Here is a 20650-nt window from a genome sequence, read left to right as displayed (position 1 = left end):
CCCTCTCCCCCCTCCCTCTCTAACCCTATCACCTAGACCGCACTCTTCAACTTCCAATCCCTACTCCTCGTAATCCTCCTCACAATCTGCACTTCCACATACGCACACGCGACTTTCCCGGGCCCCCTCGACCGAAACAAGGAGAAGTATTGGATTTCGCCGGTTTGGAAAGCGGCGCGTGTGGGGGAGAGGCTGAGTCCGTATGTTAGTTTGGCTTGTGTTGTTATGGCTGTAAGTGGGATTTTGTGATAACTGGGATAGGATAGGGGGATGAGGGGGGATGGTGATGGGAATGGGGATGGAGAATGAGAAGCTGACGATACACAGGTACTGCAGTTTATGAGTTGAGCCGGCTGTGTTACAGGAGGATACATCGTAGCGAAGGCGAACAGAGAGATTCGCGGAGGACACATTTACAAAGCGAGGCGTTACGGACAGCATCAGGAACCGGACAATATACATGTCGATCAAACTACCAGCCAAATACGCCGTCGAAGTCAACCATCACATAGACGGCCAACGGCTGCATACAAGAAGCGATAACACCAAAATCACGCAAACTCATCCAATCCCGTGTATTCAACAAGATTTTCATAAGATTAAAAAGGTTATATACAATAAGGCAGCACACAAAATCGCGCAAGCAAGCTTTCACACTCCTTGCCATCCATCGCATTTTAGCCATCAATGCCAGTGTACCAGCACAACCCCCAAAGCATCCATCTAATCCACCCACTCCATCCCATCAAAAAGATGAACAACAACCAACCAACAACCACCGACCAGAGACACCACCCAATTTCGTACATATAGCAAAAGGTGATGATACACGACGTTTCCAGCGCCTAAACTAAGAGTCATGTCCTCTCGATGGGAGAAAGGCAACGACTCGCTCGACTCGTGAGATGAGAGTTTCTGACACATTTTGAGGGCATTTCCGTAAGAACAGCAGTAATAGAGTGACACGCAGGTAAAAGGATAAGTGAAACAAAGATCAAGAAGCAGAACATGTTGGAATGTCCTGAGCCAGCCGGACCGACTCCGTCCATTGCTGGTAACCCGTGTATAAGTGAAGAATGGAGAAAAGCCGCCGGTGTTGATGAGAAAAGAAAAAGTACCATAGCTCCATGACAAGTGACATCGTAAGGGAAGAAGGGGGATGGGAAACAGCAACAGCGTGAGCCGGACCTAACTCGCTCTCGCCGCTCAGTGCTTCCGGCTTCCCTCTCCCTTTTCGAAGCATCCATGGAGTGCTGGTCGTGAACCCCTGCGTTCCTGCACACCCTCGACGTCACTCGCATCCTCGACCATGACGTCGTCGCCGCCGATGGAAAGATCAGGTTGGCTGTGTGCATCGTCAGCGTCTTCATCATCGTCGTCGTCGTGATCGCTGACAAGCCCAGGGTTGGACTCAACCGTGTGAGGGCTGAGATCTACCGGTGAGCTTGGCATGTGATGATCGCCTTCAGACTTGGTGGGAGACGGGAACGACAACGGCAGGCGCGCATGGCTGGAATTGCTGCCCTTCTTGCTGCCTGGTCGTGCTGACGGAGCTTTGCTTGCGGGTCCGCTGGCAGGGAGGCGCGCTAGATGCGGCGGCACTGCTGACACGGGGGTCGGGGCAGGGCTGTCGTCATCCGAGGCATCCATGGCGTCCAGGTCGACCTTTGCGCGGGCAGTCTCGACAAGCTCCTTGAAGTCGCCTTGGGCGCCGCTGTTGGCGAATCGGGCAGCAAGGTAGGGCGTCGATGATGACTTGGCAAAGTTAGCCGGGGTGGTAACCTTGGAATCGTCACGTGGTGAGGCGTTCTGATCACGGTGTACCTCCCGGGCTTGTGGGACGGGTGCGGATTGTGATGCTAGTGGGTGGACGATGCCGGGAGTGGCAACAACAGGGAATGACACGGCTGGGGGCGCAACTGGAGCGCTCGCAGGTTCGGCAGCGGCAGCGGCAACAGGAGTACCAACATTGTCAACATCCACAGGAACACCACATGCGATGGCTGCAGCGTCGTGGCTCTTGAAGACCTGCGTGTGCTTGATCCGGCAGTGATTGAGGAAACCCTGAGTGTTGGAGAAGTTGCTGTGGCCACACGGGGCGCAGTACAAGCGCACCCACTGACCGTCCGTCGATCGCTTGTGCAACAACGGGTCGACCTTGGGCGCTGGTGCTGGAGTTTCACCAAGGGGCGTGAGCTTCAACATTCCAGTCGAAGTTCGCGACGTGCGGCCTCTGTGAGACCCATAGTCAGCAAAGCTGCCGCGCGTCGTCCTGCCTTCACCAGTGCCAAAGTACCCTTGAGCTTGCTGAGCGAATGCGCGTTCAGATACGGGATCAAACTTGGCATCCGAGATCAACCATTTTGCGTAGTGGCGAGTGTACGGGCCGTCGGTGACTCCCCAGGGAGCAGCATACTGAGGTTCTGTCATGCCAGAGCTGGGTTGCAACGAAGCACCAACTCCGAGACTGACATCCTCACTAAGGCCTTCGGTACCGGGGAATGGAATGAGCGAACAACGCCTCAGCTGCTCGAGAGAAACCTGGCACTTGGCGAGCTCCTGCTCAATCAAACGAAGTTCGTTGTGCTTGAGCAGAATCTCGTAGTTGATTTGCGCCTCGATGGCTTGTTGCACAGGGGTCAGTCCGGAGTCCATGGTGGTCGATGGCGTGTTGATAGAGTCAGGTTTGGCAGTCGCTTGCTGAGGTTTCGCGGTCTTGCTCTTGCTTGCACCTTCTTTCCTCGGCTGGGCCTTGGGTCGGGCATCCACTTCAGCAGAAGCAGGCCTGGGTGCGTCCGCAAGACGTCCATTGTCGGTCGCAGCTTTCGCGTTTGCATTCGCATTTGCGTTGACCGTCGACGGTCTCACCTCACCATGCGCGCCCTTCCACTTCTTCGCTACTGGCTCAGGACTGTCAGTCCGTTTCCGCTTGATCTTATTCATGTTGTTCATGAAGTGTGGCATGTCGACCGGCAGCGGTCTTGACTTGTGGAGCGTCGACTTCTCCATGATCTTGTCGCCAGGCGACTCGTTACACCATGGGAGGCGGAACATGGACTGCATTGTGAAAGAAGTGGAAGCCTAAAACCAACAGAGCTCATCTGTAGTTGTGAGGGTCGTGCGCATCGAAGTCGAGTGCTAGTGAGGCTGCAGGATGACGTTGCAGCAGGCGCAACAACAGTAATGCGCGACTTATGTCTTCGGGAAAATCGAAGGGCAAGTCGAGCAGGAGAGAATATTAAAACGGGTAGGGGGTATCAAGTGCGGGCGAAGGAGTGCAGGAAGAGAAGCAACAAGCAGTTAAGCCGTTGAGGTGGTGACGTGGAGGGCAAGAGGCGCGATGATCGGCCACTCAAGGTTGATAAGGAAGAGACAGCCGCACCAGCACGAAATTCCGAGCAAGAATTCGTGAATACAGGAGAGAGGGGCGTATTACAGGCGTGCAGGGCTACAAAAGGCCGTGGAGAGGCGGTGGTGGGGGGGAAGGTGAGGGGATGGTGTGCCAGACGGCGATGATGTTGTGATGAAGGGCAGCGACGACGAAGTTCGGGGGGAGCAGTCATTCAGCGCATTTCCACACGTACGGGCTGGCCTAAGCCGCGCTAGCCGGGGGGCCCCGGTCAGCCCACCTCCTTGCCGGAATTGGCGATGTTGCCCTTGCGTCTCAGACAAAAGTCTCGACAAAGCAATTCACATGAAAATAGCAGACATAACCGATGGTCACCCTCATATCGCGACTGTCTTCCCACTGCCTCACTGGACGACGTCGCTGCCAGCTGCGCGCCCAAGGTTTGCTTTTCGCGCAATTTACATCATTATGGGGCCTTTCGCTAAGTCCTAGCCAAGGGGCGCATCCGCTAAGTCGCTGCCAGCAAACGTTTAACGACTCAAGTCGTCTCAGTGTCGTTATGTCATCCGCTGCCGGCTGTCCGCGGGGAGTCAACGTGGTGGGAGTGGGTGGCACCACGCGAGACAGCAGCAACAACATGTTGCTGTCGCACTGCACTGCGCATACGCCAGGCAACAGCATCACTACCATCGGAAGCCTCGGATCAGAATACGATCCGGGTGGGCTCGTGGGTGTTATGGGTGTTACGCGTAGACTATTGAGTGCGATACCTAGGTAGTGTATCCAGGCCTCGATCACCATCCGGTGAAGTTTACACCTCACCCTCGCCGTGTGGAACAAGGTACTCTTCTTAGCCCAAGTCAATTATGCGTCCAAGCCTGGACGGCCGGCGCCATTTTGTGGCGTTGGGCTTGGCCTGCATGCGCGGCCTCCCTTAGTGCCGCCCTCCACACTGGCGACCACCAACCGGCCCACTCAGACGCCGCGAGCCTGCACCCCCCAGCTGAAACATTCTCAACACCACGATGGCGATCGGCTGGTCAAATCAAGCTCACGATTGAAGACGTCATGTGATGTGTTGGAGATGTATAGTTGGACGAATCTGAGTGGCGTGTGAAACGACGAGAATGTTCTCTGAAGAATACTGCATGTCACAAGGACTTGCGAGAGGCAAACTCCCACCGCGATATGACTCTTATTGGAAACGGTGATGGGGATTGCGTGGAGGGCTACCTAGGTAAACCTTGGAAGCTTATCGCGGTCCCGGGCGGTCTTCCGTCTCCGGTTTCGCCCGTGCTTTTCGATGCAACTTGCGTCGGCACGTGGGTGCCCCGATGCACGCTCCGGATCAAACACCGCGGAAATGCTCCCAAGCATCGAGAACACCAAATACACATGTTGAAAAGAAGGAATATTGTCTATCGCTATTCTGATTCTGCGCATCACGCGCTGGTGCTCGGGGCCTGTGGAATCGCATCGTGAAGAGGTATTCTCATGCCTGGTGATGTCAATACCGGCGCATCTGCGGCGCTCGCTTCATCTTTGTCGCTGTCGCAATCGCCATTGCGGTTGCCATCGCGATTGTTGACTTGTTCCCACGATTCGTCGCAAGGAGAGGACGCGCCTTCGACTCAGACTGTGGCGGGGTTCTGGACCAGGCTGATCGTGAAAGTCGTACTTTAGTATACTGGATATTCGCGATAGCTTTGAGGTGGTTCGCTGGAGTGTTTGGCGTGTCACCGCTTGATCTCATAACTCAGCGGATCCACCTCCATCACCGATTCTTCATACCAGCGAGTATTTAGTACCAACGCCGCAGCTTCAGCAGGGAACAGTTGACCAAGATTGTTATAGGAGACTGTCAGCTTTGGTCTCAGATATTAATGTAAACGGCAGAGCACCTGTTCAATTCTTCTCCTGTATGTATAGTGTGCCCCGATGCTGCAAGTCTCGCTGTAGCGAGGGTTGTGTCCTTGGACATGATGTACCCCTGTTGCACAGTTTCTACGGTGTCTTTCCGGCCTAGGAGACGATAACGAAGCTTGTTCCGAGTTATACACGTCGATATCGTACCCAGCAGATATACGCGACTAACATAAGACTTGTGTGCAGGCCAGTTGGATACATGTATACTTCAATATGACTGATCAAAACAACGTACCTGTGGTCTTGAAGCCTTCAATTACTCCCGACCTTATCTTCATACCTGTCCTAGCATATATCTCCTACACTAAGATAACGTCGAGGATATCCCTTTTCTCCATGATAGGGAAGTAATCAATGCACATGCCTGCAAGTCGAAAGGTGGCAGGCCCTGCCACGCTGGCTTGATGGTAAGGCCGAAGTATCAATCCACATACCGTTGGGGGACCCCGATCCCCCGATGTTGTCCTTAAACCAGTTGCTTGGGAGATGCGGAACACAAAGTCGCCTGGCTCCAGTTGTACATAGGCCAGTCCGAATGTAAGTGACTCCCTATGTTCGTAACAAAATGGATGCATGCTCTTTAATGACTGTCTTGCTTTGGACAAGACCTTGTCTTCATCCAGGTCAGACAAGTCAGTCGTATCCGACAGTAATCCAAATCGTTTCTTGAGGACCATCCATAAGTCTGTTTTGCGGTAATTTGCTGGGCAATGGTTGGTCCACCCGCTGGATGACACAAGGGGTGCAAAATCATGAGCAACCATCACTAGCCATACAGCCTTAAGCTTGGAGACCACAGAGCTACGACTAGCATATCGATGACTCAGAGTATCCTCGAAATATGCTATTGCGTCCAAGTGGCAAGTGTCAGGTCGGATAGCATCAATGCGATGGACACATCCGTCGATGTAGAGTGCTCTTAAACCATATACGTTGCCAGTCCTGACATTAGAACCGATCCATCTTAGGTTCAGGTCATGGCTTCCCCATTGGCTTCCCAAGGAATGAAGTTCGGGCGTGAATAGAGGCGTTCGCCTCCGACAGAGGGTGTTAAGATTACCATCGGACCTCCTCGCTCGGTTCCAGCTTGGGACCCAGGAGGGCCAGTTTTCATTCTGATGGGCAAGTGCTCCAAATTCGAGCATGTGCTCGAGAATCTGGTCAAACAGACCGAATTTCACTGCTGTTGCGGCAAAATTGGTATATATCTCCGAGAAGTGCTTTCCGTAATCCACAGAGCAAATTTGCTTAAGTTCAGCCGGTTGGTTACTGTGAGGTCTTGTACTCGGTATCAGACCATACAGCGCGTACAAACGGTCTCGTTCATCCACGCAATCTGAGGTATGATGGTTGTATAGACACGCAAGTATACCGTAAACGACGTTGCTTATGTCGTCTGCTTGGGTCGTCCGGCGTCCAACATCCAGCGCTCCTAGAGTTCTGGTGTTCTCTAATCGAGAGCTTAGATCCAAAGCACTCGCCGCGGTACCATCCAAAAGCAAATGGCGCGGGAGCGCACTCACACGTTCGTGAAGATGGTCCCATGGAACTCGATAATGTCCGCAGTGAACAAGTACTGCACGGGCAAGAAATACTTCTTGCAGTATCCATCGTCTTGTGAACCAGGATCGCGAAAAGAAGCTCTCGATGACCGGATCTAAAGGCCTCAAAAAGTGCAATATATCCGGAATACGTTTTAAGTCCTCGGTTCGGCACGCGCTGCCACGGTCGAATAGTGAGAATACAGCATCCATTTCCTCGTCGGTTGTGGGGCCCAGCCAGACGCGCACTGTACAAGCCATGAGATAAACCTTGCCCATTATGCGCACTTGCTGGCTCTTCTCTTGGTTATCGGCTTGATTGATACATACTTTACCGAAAGTCAGTATGATTTGCATGCTTGGGCTCGCTTCAACACTTACTAGCATCTATCCACAGATAACGCGGCTCGATTGGCTCCCGCAGGTACCGCAACATCTCGTCCACAGCGGCCGTAACACGAAGAGCTTTGCCGCCGCAATCGAATGAAGTGAAGTTCTCTTGGGGTCCCCAGCAATAAGAAACGCAATCGTAGGCTCGCGGGTGCTCCTCGTCTTCGTCTTCGTCTTCGTCATCTTCATCCCCGATCTTTCGCACCACAAGGCTGCCGATGAGAGGCTCAGCAAATGCGCCTGGCTCTAGACGAAGGATACGGGCCTCTTCGCTGGCGTTTATTGGCTGATACAGGTAGGTCGCTCCATGGCCGCCCATCTTGATATCGCGATCAGAAGTTGACGTGCAATGGGCGGGGAAAATGTTCAAGGCAATCGAGACGTCAGGTATGCGCAGCGGGCGACATTATCTGTGTGGCACGCTGCTGACACCGTCCGAGTAAACAACAGGACACAAGGCAAGAGAAAGGGGCGCAAAGTCGCAGAGATTACCCAGCCGACTCTATAGGCTTTCATGTCAAGTCGCACCAACCCCGCACTCGCGCACCCAAGATGGCACGCGGCGCAGTCGACACACACCCATGGACCGGGGTGTAATATTCAGTCATTGGACGTATACGCGAACGTAGCACAGCGACTGCGTGCTATGAAGTATGGGTGGGCGGCGACGTCGTGAGTGCCAGGTTCATAGCACAGCAATAGCCACCGATGTAGCCGTCGGAGAGTGCCATGACATCATCGACATCAACACACGCGAATGCCGTATGTCCTCGCAATTGCTGGCTTTACCTTGTCGCGCACGTATAGATATGGAATCCACGTAGTGTACGATCTTGCGTTTGGGAGACGTGATGAAAGCTCCCGTGATTAGGGACGACCGTGACTAGGCGCTCGTAGCCGATGGCCCTTCCCCGTGGAGCTGCATCTAACTCACCCCGCAACCATCACATATATCAACACAGTACCACACAATGGCCATCACCAACGTTGCCCTCATCGGCGGCACAGGTACGCTTGGCGCACCTGTCCTCAACGCGCTCAAAACCTCCGAATTCGACATTTTCGTCCTGAACCGCCAAACATCCAAATCAGTCTACCCCAAAACAAAAGTCATTACAATCCCCGATGATCTGAACGTCGATGGGGTCGCCAAGGTACTGCGAGAGAACAAGATCGACGCCCTCGTCATCACCATCGCAGGAAGCCATGTCGAGTCGCAGAAGAAGCTCATCGATGCCGCATTCAAGGGCGGCGTGAAGCGCGTGATGCCTGCTGAGTTCGGCAGCTGCGACTCTGCCGATGAAAAGACGAATGAAATTCTGCCGCTTATGAAGGGCAAGAAAGATGTCCGGGACTACCTCCTAACATTGGAAGGCAAGGAGCGAGAAGACGGCATGGGAAAGCTTACCTGGACGAGTCTTGTCACCGGCCACTTCTTCGATTGGGGTATGACCTGCGGTCTACTGAAGTTTGACGTAAAAGCCCGAAAAGCATACATTCTCGACGGCGGCAACATCAAGTTCTCCGCCTCAAACCTGGACTTTATCGGCAAAGCAGTCATCAAGATTCTAGAGAAGCCAGATGAAACCGCCAACAAGCTCCTTTATGTACACAGCCACCATGTCACGCAACTTGAGGTTCTTGATGCGTTGGAGAAGGTTACAGGCGACAAGTTTGAGCGCATCGATCAGAATAGCAAGGAAGAACTGGATGTTTCTCGGCCGAAGATGCTGAGTGGAGATGGTGAGGCGAGGGAAGAGGTCGTCGCAGTGTGGGGAGTAGTCGCTGCAGACTGGAAAGAGAAGGAAGGCTTTGCGAACGACCTGCTTGGGCTGCAAGAGGAAGATCTCGATGAAGTCGTACGAAGAGTCGTGGCGGAGTTGTGAACGCGGGTCCGTTGTAGAATAGAGCCGCATACCTCAACGCGGGCAAGCCAAAGATTGTTACGGACGTAATAGTAGTCTACCAGTCACGCTAGCCGCGAAACTGCTATCCAGAACTAGTGATACCCGTCTAGTAACAATATGTGGGGGAATAAACTCCCACAAAATCACGTTCCCACGCAACGATGAATCACCATGATGGTTACACCCAAAGCCAATCGCTCAAAGAGTTCAGATCTAAGAGCGAAGCCCAGAAGACCGCGATGGTTCATGATTAGTCGTTCTTGCGCGGTGTACCAAGATCTACGTCTTCTTGTTAGTCCCAATGCGGTGCATGATTAGCGCAGCCCTTAGTAACCACACGGTCGTGATTACTATTCCAAATCACGTGCAACCTACCTAGGTAAACCTACATCGTCGGCACGAATGTATATTGTTATTATATAAGCTTCGTAGTATACCCCATTATCCAGAAAGTCAACACTAATTGCCTATCATCCCATTCCCCCTCACTCATAACCTCACAAACATCCTCAACAATGCCTCTCTGGATAATCTACCACCCACCCAACACCTTCACCTCCCTCGCCGACAAAACCGCCCTCGCAAACGACATCACAAAACTCTACACCATCGTCGGACTCCCTAGATTCTACGTAAACGTCCTCTTCCAGCCCATCCAACCAGATTCCTTCTTCATCGGCGGCGTACCCCGTCCCTCTCCCATGACTGACGCCAACAAGCCCGGCCGCGATAGCTCAGTCCCCATGATACGGATTAAGATGGAGCATCTTGCTCGGCAATTGTATGACATCCCACACATCCCACGAACATCATCTGTGAACGTGTTTCCTGACTGGAAATAGTACTTCACTCGAGCACAAACACCGGTTTATGGATGCTGTGGATAAGGCGCTGAAGCCGTTTATTGCGGATAAAGGGTATGATTGGGAGTATAGTTGTGAGGATGTGGATAGGGATTTGTGGAAGGTGAATGGGATGGTGCCGCCGATGCCGGGGACGGAGGCGGAGAAGGAGTGGGCGGGGAAGAATTTGGCGGTGCCTTTTGAGGCTGAGAAGGGGGGATTGGCGGGGAAGTTGTGAAGGTTGGGGGACGGGTGGGAGATGGATGGGCGTTGGTTCACAGATAGACGTAGAAGTTGAAAGTCTTTTCTCCTACTTTCAATTAAGGGTCTTCTGGGGGTATCATCCATCCTTTAGCGACGCCAAACGCCTTCCCTGCCAGCCAACCGTGTAATATGCTCTCCAAAAGTCCTTCATCTGCCCTTCCATAACATCGTACGTCTCTCGTCTCCGCACCAACTCAGCCCGCGCAGACGCCTGACTTCAAGAGCTGCCACCTCATCAGTAGCCAATCTCAATCCAACTTGTCGAAGAGCTTGAAGCGCAAGCCTTCTCGCACACGCTCTCGCTTCGCATCCTCCACAGCCTTGGTCATATCTTTCTGGCTCTCCTGAGCGCCATCCTTCACCTCGCCCTCAGCCCCGGAGCCCGCCCTCCAGACCGCCAGATCGTCATCCGCAGCCTTGTAGACAGATGATACATCGGATTGATCGTGGTGCTTGGAATCGGGTTTGTCCGGTACTGCGTGTCCAAAGAACTCGAATACGTCGCGCCGGAAGGCGGGATCTTGGTGAAGGACGTAACCGCCGAACCAGTCCGATTTGAGGGGCTGTGTCGCAGTAGTCTGCTTCTGGCCTTGGAAGGCGACATTGGCGGCTGAGCGCTTCCTGGATGCGACGGGTGCGGGTGTCGGCGGTATGTAGGCGCTGGGACCGGGGGAGGGCATGGGTGTCCAGCTGGGATTGAAGTTGCTCTGCATGTTGGCTGAGGGCTGTGCTGGTTGCGCTGGGCGTCGGATGTCAGGAGGTGGAGCGGACTGCACGTTGACTGAGGGTTGCACTGGTAGTGGCGGGCGTCGGGTGTCAGGAGGTAGAGCGGACTGCATGTTGGCTGAGGGCCGTACTGGTTGCGATGGTCGTCGGGTGTCAGGCGGTGGAGCGGACATGTCGTTGGTCGTGTTGGTGGCCTTGGTGACAGAAGAAGCTAAGAGAGTTTAGTTTTGACGTGAAGGTGCTAGATCGGGAAAGACATCTCACCTTCACTACCCACCTTAATGTCTAACAGGAATAGCACTCCCTGATGCGCAAATTGCGAAGCGGTGCTTCGTACCAGCGGCTCGATCTGTTCGATCCAAGCAGAAACATTCTCGCCGCTTGCTTTCGCAGCTGCGGCCCCCTCTACAAGTTCCTTGTAGCATCCCCAGTCGGGGCCGAGATCTGCTCGTAGAGCGAAGAGGAGAAGGTCCAGATTACCTAGCTTAGCCGTCGCTGTGGTCTTTCGCTGTTGGCGGCGTGTCATTGTGGACATTCTAGAGTAGAGTAGCTAGGGGAGTGAAGCGGAGGGCGGAGGACCTGGGAGTGAGAGAGTCGGGGAATATATGCGGCGCTAAACGTGCCCAGCATCGAACATGATTTCTGCTTCCTATTGTGATATCATCCAGCCATATCACAATAGTGAAATGAAGAACCGCGATACCGGATTCAAGGACTTGAGGTGTTCCTGGATATGGCGACCGCCGACAATAGCGACGCCCCAAGGATCTCTGAGTGACGTAAGGCTGCCGTATCGCCCAGGGTGGGAACCTACAGGAAGCAACCCATATAATCCCATGCGCATTGCCTGCATCCCAACTCTTCGCAAATGGACGATGACCCGAATGAGTCGAACGTGTATATTCAGCACCATCAACCAGCCCGTGCGCGACGTTCCCGCAATAGTTCATATCCATATAGGTATCTCTCGCATCGATATGCGAGGTGCGCACGATCAAACAGAAACCAGAATGAGGCTCCTGTACATGACGCAGCCCGCCTTCGTAACCCGACTCATCCTCGTTGCTTTACTCATCGCCCATGCGTGCGCTCGCTCGTCGTCGCACATCGACAGTCCGGAAAACCGGCACGTGCCAGTACCATGGATGCAATGCAAACACATCACACGGCTTCCAGATTGGGATACATACTCTTTACAAAGTCGAATTCGGCGGCCAGATCGTTGGGCGTAGCTACACCAATGGGCTGGATTGAGACATCGATCGCACCTGCCTGCGCATCACTTTGAACCATGAGCTGCTCTTCAAATGACTGATTCACTTCCATAGTCTGCGACATGTGCGTCGGGTGCGAGAACAGCTTTCCGACTCCTTGATGCGACCTCTCAACCGCGCCGGTGGTCTTCACGAGGATGGTCAGGCTGGTGGGGGAGGGATAGAGCGTGGACAATGAGCTGAAGGCGTCGGACAGATGGGACCTAGTGAGCGTCTACGTATGGAGGAAGGGTGATACGCAAGTCTGAGTCAAAGGCGCACTCTATTGCCCGCAGAGGTTTGGAGGTCCGTCGGCATCGGCGGTCGGAGGAATCTCGGCCGACGCGGTGGTCATGGCGTCTTGGTGCGGCGTGATCTTACGCGACAACGGCAACAATCTCTTAGCCTTTCACTTGTGCAATAGAAGACATCAACTTGCCGTCGCCATGAATCTCGAGCTCAATCACATTTGCGCATACTGACGAATGTGACTTTCATCTCAGCCCTGGAACTCACGGATGCAGCCAGGCTCACCGTGGTGGTGGTAATTATCCCAGAGGTCGCCCATAGCAAGACAACGCTTACAGTACATGCCTTGCTTCAAGTGTAGAAGCTTCTCCCCAGCTCGAAATGCAACTGCAGGACTTCGAGTTCCTGTCAGCCATACCCTACCTTGCTGTACCGAGCCTGTACTAGCAAGCCACTCACAACGATGGAGATGTGAACGATATTCATCAAAACGGAATATGCTGATTCACAAAATCAACGATGGGTAGATACGCCGCGTGACCAAGACGCTTTGACAAGTCACTTTTGGATCAGGTGGTCTCCAGCTTGCCGTATGATATCTGGTACAGTACGCGTCATCATGTCTTTTCGAACCGTGCGACGACCAAACATTATCACATTCCAAAGTTCATCGTTACGTGGCTGGCGGCCACGCGCTACGCGAGTGAATATCGTCACACAAAACTTCGTTCGCTGGACAGTTAACGCTCTCTTTGTCTTCCCCGAACAACCACTTTTTCGTTCTCTATCGCACACATCGCACGACGATAACCATGCCGCTGTTCGGATACGGTAACACCCCAAAACCGAGCGCCCAGGAAACCCAACAACCACAAGACATGAACGCCCAACGACTGAGACGCGAGAATCGTCTGAGAAGCAGTGAGCTTCGGCAATCCGATGAGCAAAGCGCTCCAGCACCCACGAAGGCAGGCGCTTCAACAGCCAAGCGAAGCGATACCCCGACCCTTAGACAAGAAGACCCTCCGGCATCGCACAGCCTGACGCGAGAAGACATCCAAAAGTGGAGGTGAGTGCTAACGTGTCATTTCTAAACGCTTTCTAATCTGACTCAACGCAGGAACGCTACGTACGAGATCAAGGCCACCTTCCCCTACGTCGACCTATGGCCATGCATGTACTGCCTCAGTAACATCGACTTCCGCTACCGAGAACGATGTTCGCGCTTCCATTGCGAGAACCCTGAGTGTGTTGGCCGAGGAAAGCTACAGGTTACCTGTTTCTGGGACATCAAAGCGGGGATTCAGAGGAACGAGGATTAGCCGCGGCATGTTGTGGCTCGACGTGGGGAGATTGGCCGTCCGGTGCGATGCGTTCAGGTCGGCTTGGGTGCGCCCATGGAAGCGCATCGATAACTTCTAGACCATCGATCCAGGTACCGTGTGGCCAAAGCGAGTCGTTCCAAGGCTCTGATGTGTCGACCAATATGACGCTCGTCTCGCTGTCTTCTTCGTCTATCCCGGATTGTTCGCTGTTCATACCGGTTGGAGAAGCCGACGATGGCGCTGGGCCCTGACGCAGGGCTGGCCGAACAAGCCTCGTATTCGCCATGGTGGGAGGAGGAGCTGCTTCCGGGGACTCTTCGCGCATTGTAGCCTCCGCGGCGGCCTCCAATACCACTTTCGAAGTCGCGTTCTTGTCCGACTTAGCCACACCCTGCTCCCTTGTCCGCGATTGCGCCACCGCCTGGTCCTCATCGTCTTCAGCCGCCGTTCCATCGCCCGTGATTGGTAACTTGACCAACACATTGTTCCGTTGCTTATCGATCTCCGCGTTCATCAGTTTCGCCAGCCGGTTATGGTCCTTCGAAATACGCGGAAAGTCCTCGTTCACGAACGTTTGCATCGCCTCGGCGGAGTCTCGAGCTCGGTCTCGACATGCCATGATGTCGCCAAAGTACTCGCGATAGACTGGACGCACGGCGGAAGGGAGCTGCTTCGTGATCTTGACAAAGTTGGCTTGGACATGGTAGGGTATCAAAAAGGTGAAGCCTCTGGACGCGGATGAACTGTAGTAGGTGTAGTCTGTCATGGTTGAGCTTTGAGCCTTCGGCTTGATCGAATGTTGAGCTCCGCAGCAAATGTTCTTGGGCCGCAATACGCTAGAATTATACAAGCTCGAGCATGCTCATACAAGGAATAGTCGGTATAACTTAAGGCAACATCCATCACGAGGGCAACATTGCAGTGAATTAATTTGCAAGTATTTCATTACCACAGTCAACCATGGTACTGCGATGACGCAGAGCGAGACGAGCCACTCATGACTCCCGAAATACATAACCACCACATACGCAAAGGTACTCCTCATCAAATAAGAGAGATCACAATCCTTAGAGTCTTACCACACTCAAGCGCCTACAAACCATCCAGACTTCCTAGAGTAACCATCAACGCACCGGCTGACAGATACAAAACACGCAACGACACGCCTCTAACGTCTCGCAAACCCCTTTGACCTTCACAGCACCGAACCAGACCTGCAGCCCTACTTCTTCCGGGGATCAGTAACCTTAGCCTTGATGTATCCAGCCCCAATCATCGTGTCGTTCAGCATATCGAGAGCGCGGCCGACTTCTCCTGTCGGAATACCCACAAAAGCATAGCCCTGCTTGATGACGACCTTGTAGACAGCGAAGCCCTCGAACAGGGTGAGGATTTTGTGGTTTGTGACATCGTACGGCAGGTTTTCCAGTTTCAGGTCCGTGATATCGGTAGGCGGTAGAGGAGCTGGCGCAGCAACAGGAGTGGCGCTGGTAGAACCAAACTCAGCTTTTCTCTTCCGCTTGTCCTTATCCGATAAGTCCACTTTGATGGTGCGACCTTGCCACTTGACCCCATTCTTGAACCGCGCGAGTATCGAGTTCGCGTCTGCTTGCTGCACGATGACGAAGCAGAACGTCTTGCCTGGTAGCACATTGACGTCGGTGATGGGGAAGTCCTTAAAGATCTCTCGCACCTCCTTCGATGACGTACCGACCTTCAGACCACGCACGAAGAGCGATGCGTCCGTAGCGCTTGGCTCATTGACAAGCAATTTATTCATCTCTTCATCAGGGACGCATCGAGCGTTAAGCGTTGCGTTCTTCCAGTAGGTACCCGCGTACTGTTGTACTAGGTTGATCGCCATCCTTGGCTCGGCAAGCTGTATAAGGCCGACTCCTGGGTCGGGCGTCTTGACTTGAAGGATATTGATGGGCTCGTAGTAGCCGTAGTCGGTCGGGTCCAGAAGTTGGTTCTGCTTGGTGGCCTCGAGGTACTGGTCTCGCACCGACTCTAGCAACTTGTTCATGTCACTCAGAGTGTGTTTTGCGGGAAGACCGGTAATCTCAACGGTACTCGAGAGTATTTGGTGATCCCGGGCGCGGACGAAGTCGGAATAGCGATTGGTGGCGTGGTCGGGAATGGCTTCGGTCCAAAAGCAAGTCGTGATCTTTTTGCCAATTACCCCAAAGTGGTAGCCTTTGTGGTTCTTCTCGAATGTTGCGGCGAGCGTGCGGTCCTTGAAGACTATCCAGGCGGACTCGCCTCCTCCCGCTCGTGTATACACTTCTTCGATTTCATCGTCCTGTAAACGTAGCTCGGTGAAGACGTAGTATGACTCGCAGTTGGAGGGAAGGTCGCTGACCAGTACTGTAGACGACATGGCTGATTGTGTGTTTCCAAGAAGTAGTTAGGATAGATTGAAGATGTTAAAGATCCTAGGTATAGACAAGTATCGTTGGGCAGAAGTCTGTGATCCAGGCAGAGAAGCGAAAAGGGCAGATATATAGGCCGCTTGTGTACAATGAAAAGTAGTAGAAGCTTGGGATCGGAGTGTGGCCTAATGTATTCATTCGGTCGAGTCGTGCAATGTTTGTCAAACCAGTCACGCAGTCACATGGAAATCGCGCAAACAAGAAATCTGCATGCTCTGGAAAGTCTTTCATGTCAGTGGATTCTAACGAGCGTGATAGGCCTGAGCCATAGTTTCCAAAGCAGAGTCAACTGTTGAAGAGGCAGTTCTCATCTGTTCCATGCGCACTTGCCGCTCTGGTTGAGGCAGCCTGATGGACCCCCAATGCACATCGGCCCACGAAGACAGCGGGCGCAATTATACTCGTAGCAATCAGCTGTCTCATCACATGGCGCTCCCGCTACGCACTCCGCCCTCTGGTGCACAGACAGTACCCCTGGCAACTTTGCCTCAGATGTTCTGGCGGTCGGCTCACGTGCGACGATGTCGTCAGGGACGGCCCATAGCTGAGCGTCAGACGTTACGGTTCGCCCATCGCTGAAGTAGTGATTAGTCTGATTCGCCAAATCTACTGATAGAGGGGTCGTTTAGAGCAAACGTACACGCCAGACATGACGGACGAATCCGAGCCTGTTTTAGCGAAGAACTCGGTGATCTGAGGCCCACTGAGCTGGACAAAGTCCAACACAGTGTCATGGGCTGCATTCAAGCTGCGAAGCACTCCGTCGCGTCCAAGATCCATCATCTCGCCGTAATCGAAGTTCTTGAGTGCTTCATCGAGCGACTAGTATCTTGATGTCAGTGAAGTTTTGTTTGGGTGTGGCCCTTAGGTGTAGCTACCATATCTTCAGTGGGCGCTGCTGCTGCTAGCAGAATAGCTGCACTGGCGGAAACGAAGAACGAGAACCTCATGTCAAGTTCGGTGTATCATAAAAGAGGCAATGTGTAGAGTAGTGTACTCAAGTGTGCGTTGCTGGGAGGATGTTCATGTTTTCGGCGAGAAGTAGAGGCTTTATAGGCCACTGCTGAATCTCTTCCCAACCCTTCCGAGTTGTCGATGTACATGTTAGCGCATACTCACATGACTGCGAGGCTGGTAGTTGCAACGCTGCGTCATGCAGAATGCTGTTGGTCAGCACTACCTAAGTGTGCCGTCTATAAGTACGCCCCGCATCTCAACCTTTGCGCACTGCATCCTCTTCTCGCGCACACCACGTCGCCTGCTGCCACCACTCTATTTAACCTTCTACCCGAGGTTGCGTTTAATGAAACCTGAAGCTAGTGCTACTTGCCTGAATCCTATTTCCCACTGTACACGAATCAACGATGTCTTCGTCGTCCTCGCCAAAGCCGCGGAGCCAGGAAGGATTCAACGCCAACGACGAGGAACCTTCAACCGCAGATCCGAGTCAACAAGAAGGCAGCATGAAGCAGGCCGCCGCTTCTACCGAAGCGAGAGTCAAGACAGACCCGCTGGAGATCTTTGTCGACTCTATGCGAGAATGCGAAAACGCCCATCACTTCCACATGATCTGCAGAGACGGAGTGATGAGAGTCATCGAATACCTACCCGGGCCGCCCGATCAGGTCACTCAGACTAACATCTTCGACGCAAAGCCTATGTCACCAGAGTTGATCAAATCATGGTTGGACAGAGGTCCTTGGAGCCAGGAGAAGGAGGATAGGTTTCGCGGAGTCGATGGCAGAACAGTTCCACAAGAGTAAGTTGTACCTTTCATCGCACGCTCATTGAGCAGCGAAAGCATCGACTGACTTGATGCTGCGGTTGTAGGCAGTGGATGAATCCCCCTGCAGGACTGATTCCACCCTTTGGCACCAAGAACGAGCGCGACGAGGAAATGAGAAAGCACCGCGAGGAAAGGGCGGAGTTGGAACGCAAGATCGCGAGTGGCGAAATCGAGCAGGAGCCAGCGATAGCCTGTATGGCCATCCAAAGCAACTACGACCTGAGTCCTCGTTAGGGCGTAGCCAGGACTGTCTGCAGGGCGTACATCCTGTTGGTGCGCGGGTCTCGTTTACTGGGTTCGGATCTGGGGGTAATATGAGCCACGAGGTTAGGATGTTGGTATTGGGTAGTCTACTTGAACAGCTGAGTATACGTAGAAATGACTGTCGTTGTCGACTGAGGATGCTGATCGTATTGGAACCATGTCAAGTGACATAAGTTTATATTATGCAACCATACAGGAGACCAGAAATCATCACGGGGCGACGCGACTCCATCCTTCTGGGAGGCTTGTGACTGAAGGACGGCTGGGACGGCGTGCGCATTGGATGGTATCTTGGTAGCGGCCGTGCACCGGTGGCGACGCGCACCGCAACATGGGTGCGTGTTGGTTACAACAGGTAATCATCCATCACTGCAAGATTGGAAGTTACTCAGGTGTCTTTGAAGAAAGGATCGAGCAGGAAAAGCTGAAGGAGTGTCGGCGCGGCGAGCGGGCAATGCCGCTCCGAATGCGGCATTCCATTCATGAGGTTGCAGCAAACTTCGTGCCACACGGGAAGCCGGGATCGTGCGCGACGGATTCAACTACAACCGACCCCTGAGAATTACGCCCTGCAGACAACATCAGAACACCGGCCTACAAACGCCGATGATCGGCCTTGTCACTCCAGCGGAAGCCCCACCATGTCGAAACTCTCCTTCCACGTCCTCTCTTCATTCCCCTCGCCGTATGCCCACGGCGCACACCCTTCTCGTCATGAGTCACTTTCATCTTATCGTGTCTTAATGCGATCAACTGAGGATGGTGATTCCTCGCATTCTACTAAGAGCACAAGTTTGCATACCTCTTACATTGCTACAGCAAAAGGCTATCTAGTGACTTCCATGAGGCCCTGCAGTCTATGCTACTCTTAGAGCGAAAGTAGGGCATATCCCCAACATAACATATCCTCCTAGGCATCCCCTACCTCCACCTCCTCACCACCCTCAACCTCCACGTCCCCACCCGCCTCATCCACCTCAACAAGAAAGTCCTCGTCCCTCGCTACCTTAGGCACCTCGCAAACCTCAAGCGCTTCCCTGAACACCCTACCCGCCCTCGTATCCTCCCGGTACCTCTTCTTCACACTCTCAACCCACGCCAAACTTCCAGGTGTGACCAAATGCGGATTAGCACCAGCTTCAAGTAAGACCAGACAAGCGATGCTACGACCGTAACGCATCGCTGCTTGGAGAGGCCGCTCGACACCGGCTAGGTACGCGGGACCGTTGGGATCGGCGCCTAGTTCCAGCAGCGACTTGATGAAGATGCCAGCGGCTGGTGTTGTGCATAAGTTGACGGCGGTGAGGAGGGCGTATGTGGAGCCTTGAATCTGGTTGATGGCTAGGGTAGTTTGACCGATCTGAGGACCGAAGAGTAGATGCAGGAGATCTGGCTTCGAAAGACGACATGCAGTTTCGAAAGCGGCGTAAATGGTTGATGGACCGGTTTGCGAAGGCAGAGCAAGAAGTAGCTTGAGTAATTCTTCTTTGTTGGTTTGGATAGCCTTGTCCAGCCAGGCTTTCATGCAGGCTTCGGTTGCTGAGCCGAACGCGGTGATGTACTTGGCCAGGAGGTATTTGGTCATGGTCATAGAGTCGTCTTCCAGTCCGATAGTGGTACAGATGGCCTGGCGGAAGGATACATGCTCGCTGTATTGGTATCTAGCGACGTCTCGGTCCTGATTGGTGATGGCTTGCTGTACCAGTGCCTTGGTGGCAACTTCTTGGCCCGCATACACCGCAGCATCAAGTGGGTAACCAAAAGCTAGTGACTGCGTCCACAGAAGACACTTGTTAGCGCCGACGAAGTGCTTCAACGCGTCGAGCTTTCCGGTTGCGGCGGCTGCAGCAATCAGGGCAGTATCAGTGACCCGGATGGTGTTCGGCATGTAGTATCCCAATTTGTTGAAGTCAGTGGTAACGCATCTGAACGCGTCGCTGTGGTTGCGAACAAACAGTTCACACAGTGCCCTCCTAAGTGCAGCCTCTTCAGTGTCGTTGGCGATCCATGGAGTCATCGCTCGCAGAATAGCGCGGATGAAGTCCGTCACATGGCTGCGTGCGAAGCCGTTGAGCTTCTTGCTTCGCACGAAGAGGAAGTCGGCGAGGGACTCCTTGAGGATCTTGCGGCCGGCAGGCGTCTTGAGGTAGGCGTTGAGGGCTGGATTGGCGAGAATTTCGTACGTGATGTAATCGCGGAACGAGGCTAATGTCGCAGTCTGTCAGCTTGGGATGTCATGTGTACGGTTGTTGTATTGTTGGGTACTTACTGCAGGTTCCTCGAGCCAACCACGCTGCTGGTATACCATGCTTTCTGGCTAGTGTGTTGAAGACGCGCTGGACGATCTCTATCGGTAGATCGAGTAGCTGAAGCATGTTTGTAACGTGTTCAGCGGC

The 20650-nt window shown here is 53.4% G+C and overlaps 9 protein-coding genes across 9 annotated transcripts; 3 read left to right on the top strand and 6 right to left on the bottom strand.

Moving 5' to 3' along the window:
* Window positions 1–1206: 1206 nt before the first annotated feature.
* On the bottom strand, window positions 1207–3054 carry J4E79_011499 (uncharacterized protein; the record flags this gene model as incomplete). Its single annotated transcript, XM_049360328.1, has 1 exon — window positions 1207–3054. One exon carries the CDS (start codon window positions 3052–3054, stop codon window positions 1207–1209), a length of 1848 nt encoding a protein of 615 aa, XP_049205280.1.
* Window positions 3055–6794: 3740 nt separating this feature from the next.
* On the bottom strand, window positions 6795–7525 carry J4E79_011498 (uncharacterized protein; the record flags this gene model as incomplete). The annotated part of the gene is given in 3 exon segments (XM_049360327.1): window positions 6795–6851; window positions 6871–7145; window positions 7198–7525. 3 exon segments carry the CDS (start codon window positions 7523–7525, stop codon window positions 6795–6797), a joined length of 660 nt encoding a protein of 219 aa, XP_049205279.1.
* Window positions 7526–8177: 652 nt separating this feature from the next.
* J4E79_011497 (uncharacterized protein) lies at window positions 8178–9092 on the top strand (the record flags this gene model as incomplete). The annotated part of the gene is made up of 1 exon (XM_049360326.1): window positions 8178–9092. One exon carries the CDS (start codon window positions 8178–8180, stop codon window positions 9090–9092), a length of 915 nt encoding a protein of 304 aa, XP_049205278.1.
* A 536-nt stretch (window positions 9093–9628) lies between these two features.
* On the top strand, window positions 9629–10193 carry J4E79_011496 (uncharacterized protein; the record flags this gene model as incomplete). Its single annotated transcript, XM_049360325.1, has 2 exons — window positions 9629–9894; window positions 9956–10193. 2 exons carry the CDS (start codon window positions 9629–9631, stop codon window positions 10191–10193), a joined length of 504 nt encoding a protein of 167 aa, XP_049205277.1.
* A 274-nt stretch (window positions 10194–10467) lies between these two features.
* J4E79_011495 (uncharacterized protein) lies at window positions 10468–11471 on the bottom strand (the record flags this gene model as incomplete). Its single annotated transcript, XM_049360324.1, has 2 exons — window positions 10468–11156; window positions 11210–11471. The coding sequence occupies 2 exons, from the start codon at window positions 11469–11471 to the stop codon at window positions 10468–10470; spliced, it is 951 nt and encodes a 316-aa protein (XP_049205276.1).
* Window positions 11472–13737: 2266 nt separating this feature from the next.
* On the bottom strand, window positions 13738–14538 carry J4E79_011494 (uncharacterized protein; the record flags this gene model as incomplete). Its single annotated transcript, XM_049360323.1, has 1 exon — window positions 13738–14538. One exon carries the CDS (start codon window positions 14536–14538, stop codon window positions 13738–13740), a length of 801 nt encoding a protein of 266 aa, XP_049205275.1.
* A 456-nt stretch (window positions 14539–14994) lies between these two features.
* On the bottom strand, window positions 14995–16152 carry J4E79_011493 (uncharacterized protein; the record flags this gene model as incomplete). Its single annotated transcript, XM_049360322.1, has 1 exon — window positions 14995–16152. One exon carries the CDS (start codon window positions 16150–16152, stop codon window positions 14995–14997), a length of 1158 nt encoding a protein of 385 aa, XP_049205274.1.
* Window positions 16153–17568: 1416 nt separating this feature from the next.
* J4E79_011492 (uncharacterized protein) lies at window positions 17569–18224 on the top strand (the record flags this gene model as incomplete). The annotated part of the gene is made up of 2 exons (XM_049360321.1): window positions 17569–17963; window positions 18035–18224. 2 exons carry the CDS (start codon window positions 17569–17571, stop codon window positions 18222–18224), a joined length of 585 nt encoding a protein of 194 aa, XP_049205273.1.
* Window positions 18225–19164: 940 nt separating this feature from the next.
* Window positions 19165–20562, bottom strand: J4E79_011491 (uncharacterized protein; the record flags this gene model as incomplete). The annotated part of the gene is made up of 2 exons (XM_049360320.1): window positions 19165–20472; window positions 20524–20562. 2 exons carry the CDS (start codon window positions 20560–20562, stop codon window positions 19165–19167), a joined length of 1347 nt encoding a protein of 448 aa, XP_049205272.1.
* Between the last annotated feature and the right edge of the window lie 88 nt (window positions 20563–20650).

The sequence above is a fragment of the Alternaria viburni genome (assembly GCF_023758015.1).
Source record: "Alternaria viburni strain BMP 2772 chromosome Unknown scaffold_42, whole genome shotgun sequence".
Lineage (NCBI taxonomy): Eukaryota > Fungi > Ascomycota > Dothideomycetes > Pleosporales > Pleosporaceae > Alternaria > Alternaria viburni.
Note: the sequence above shows the minus strand (reverse complement) of the source record. Positions and strands in the feature narration are given on the sequence as shown.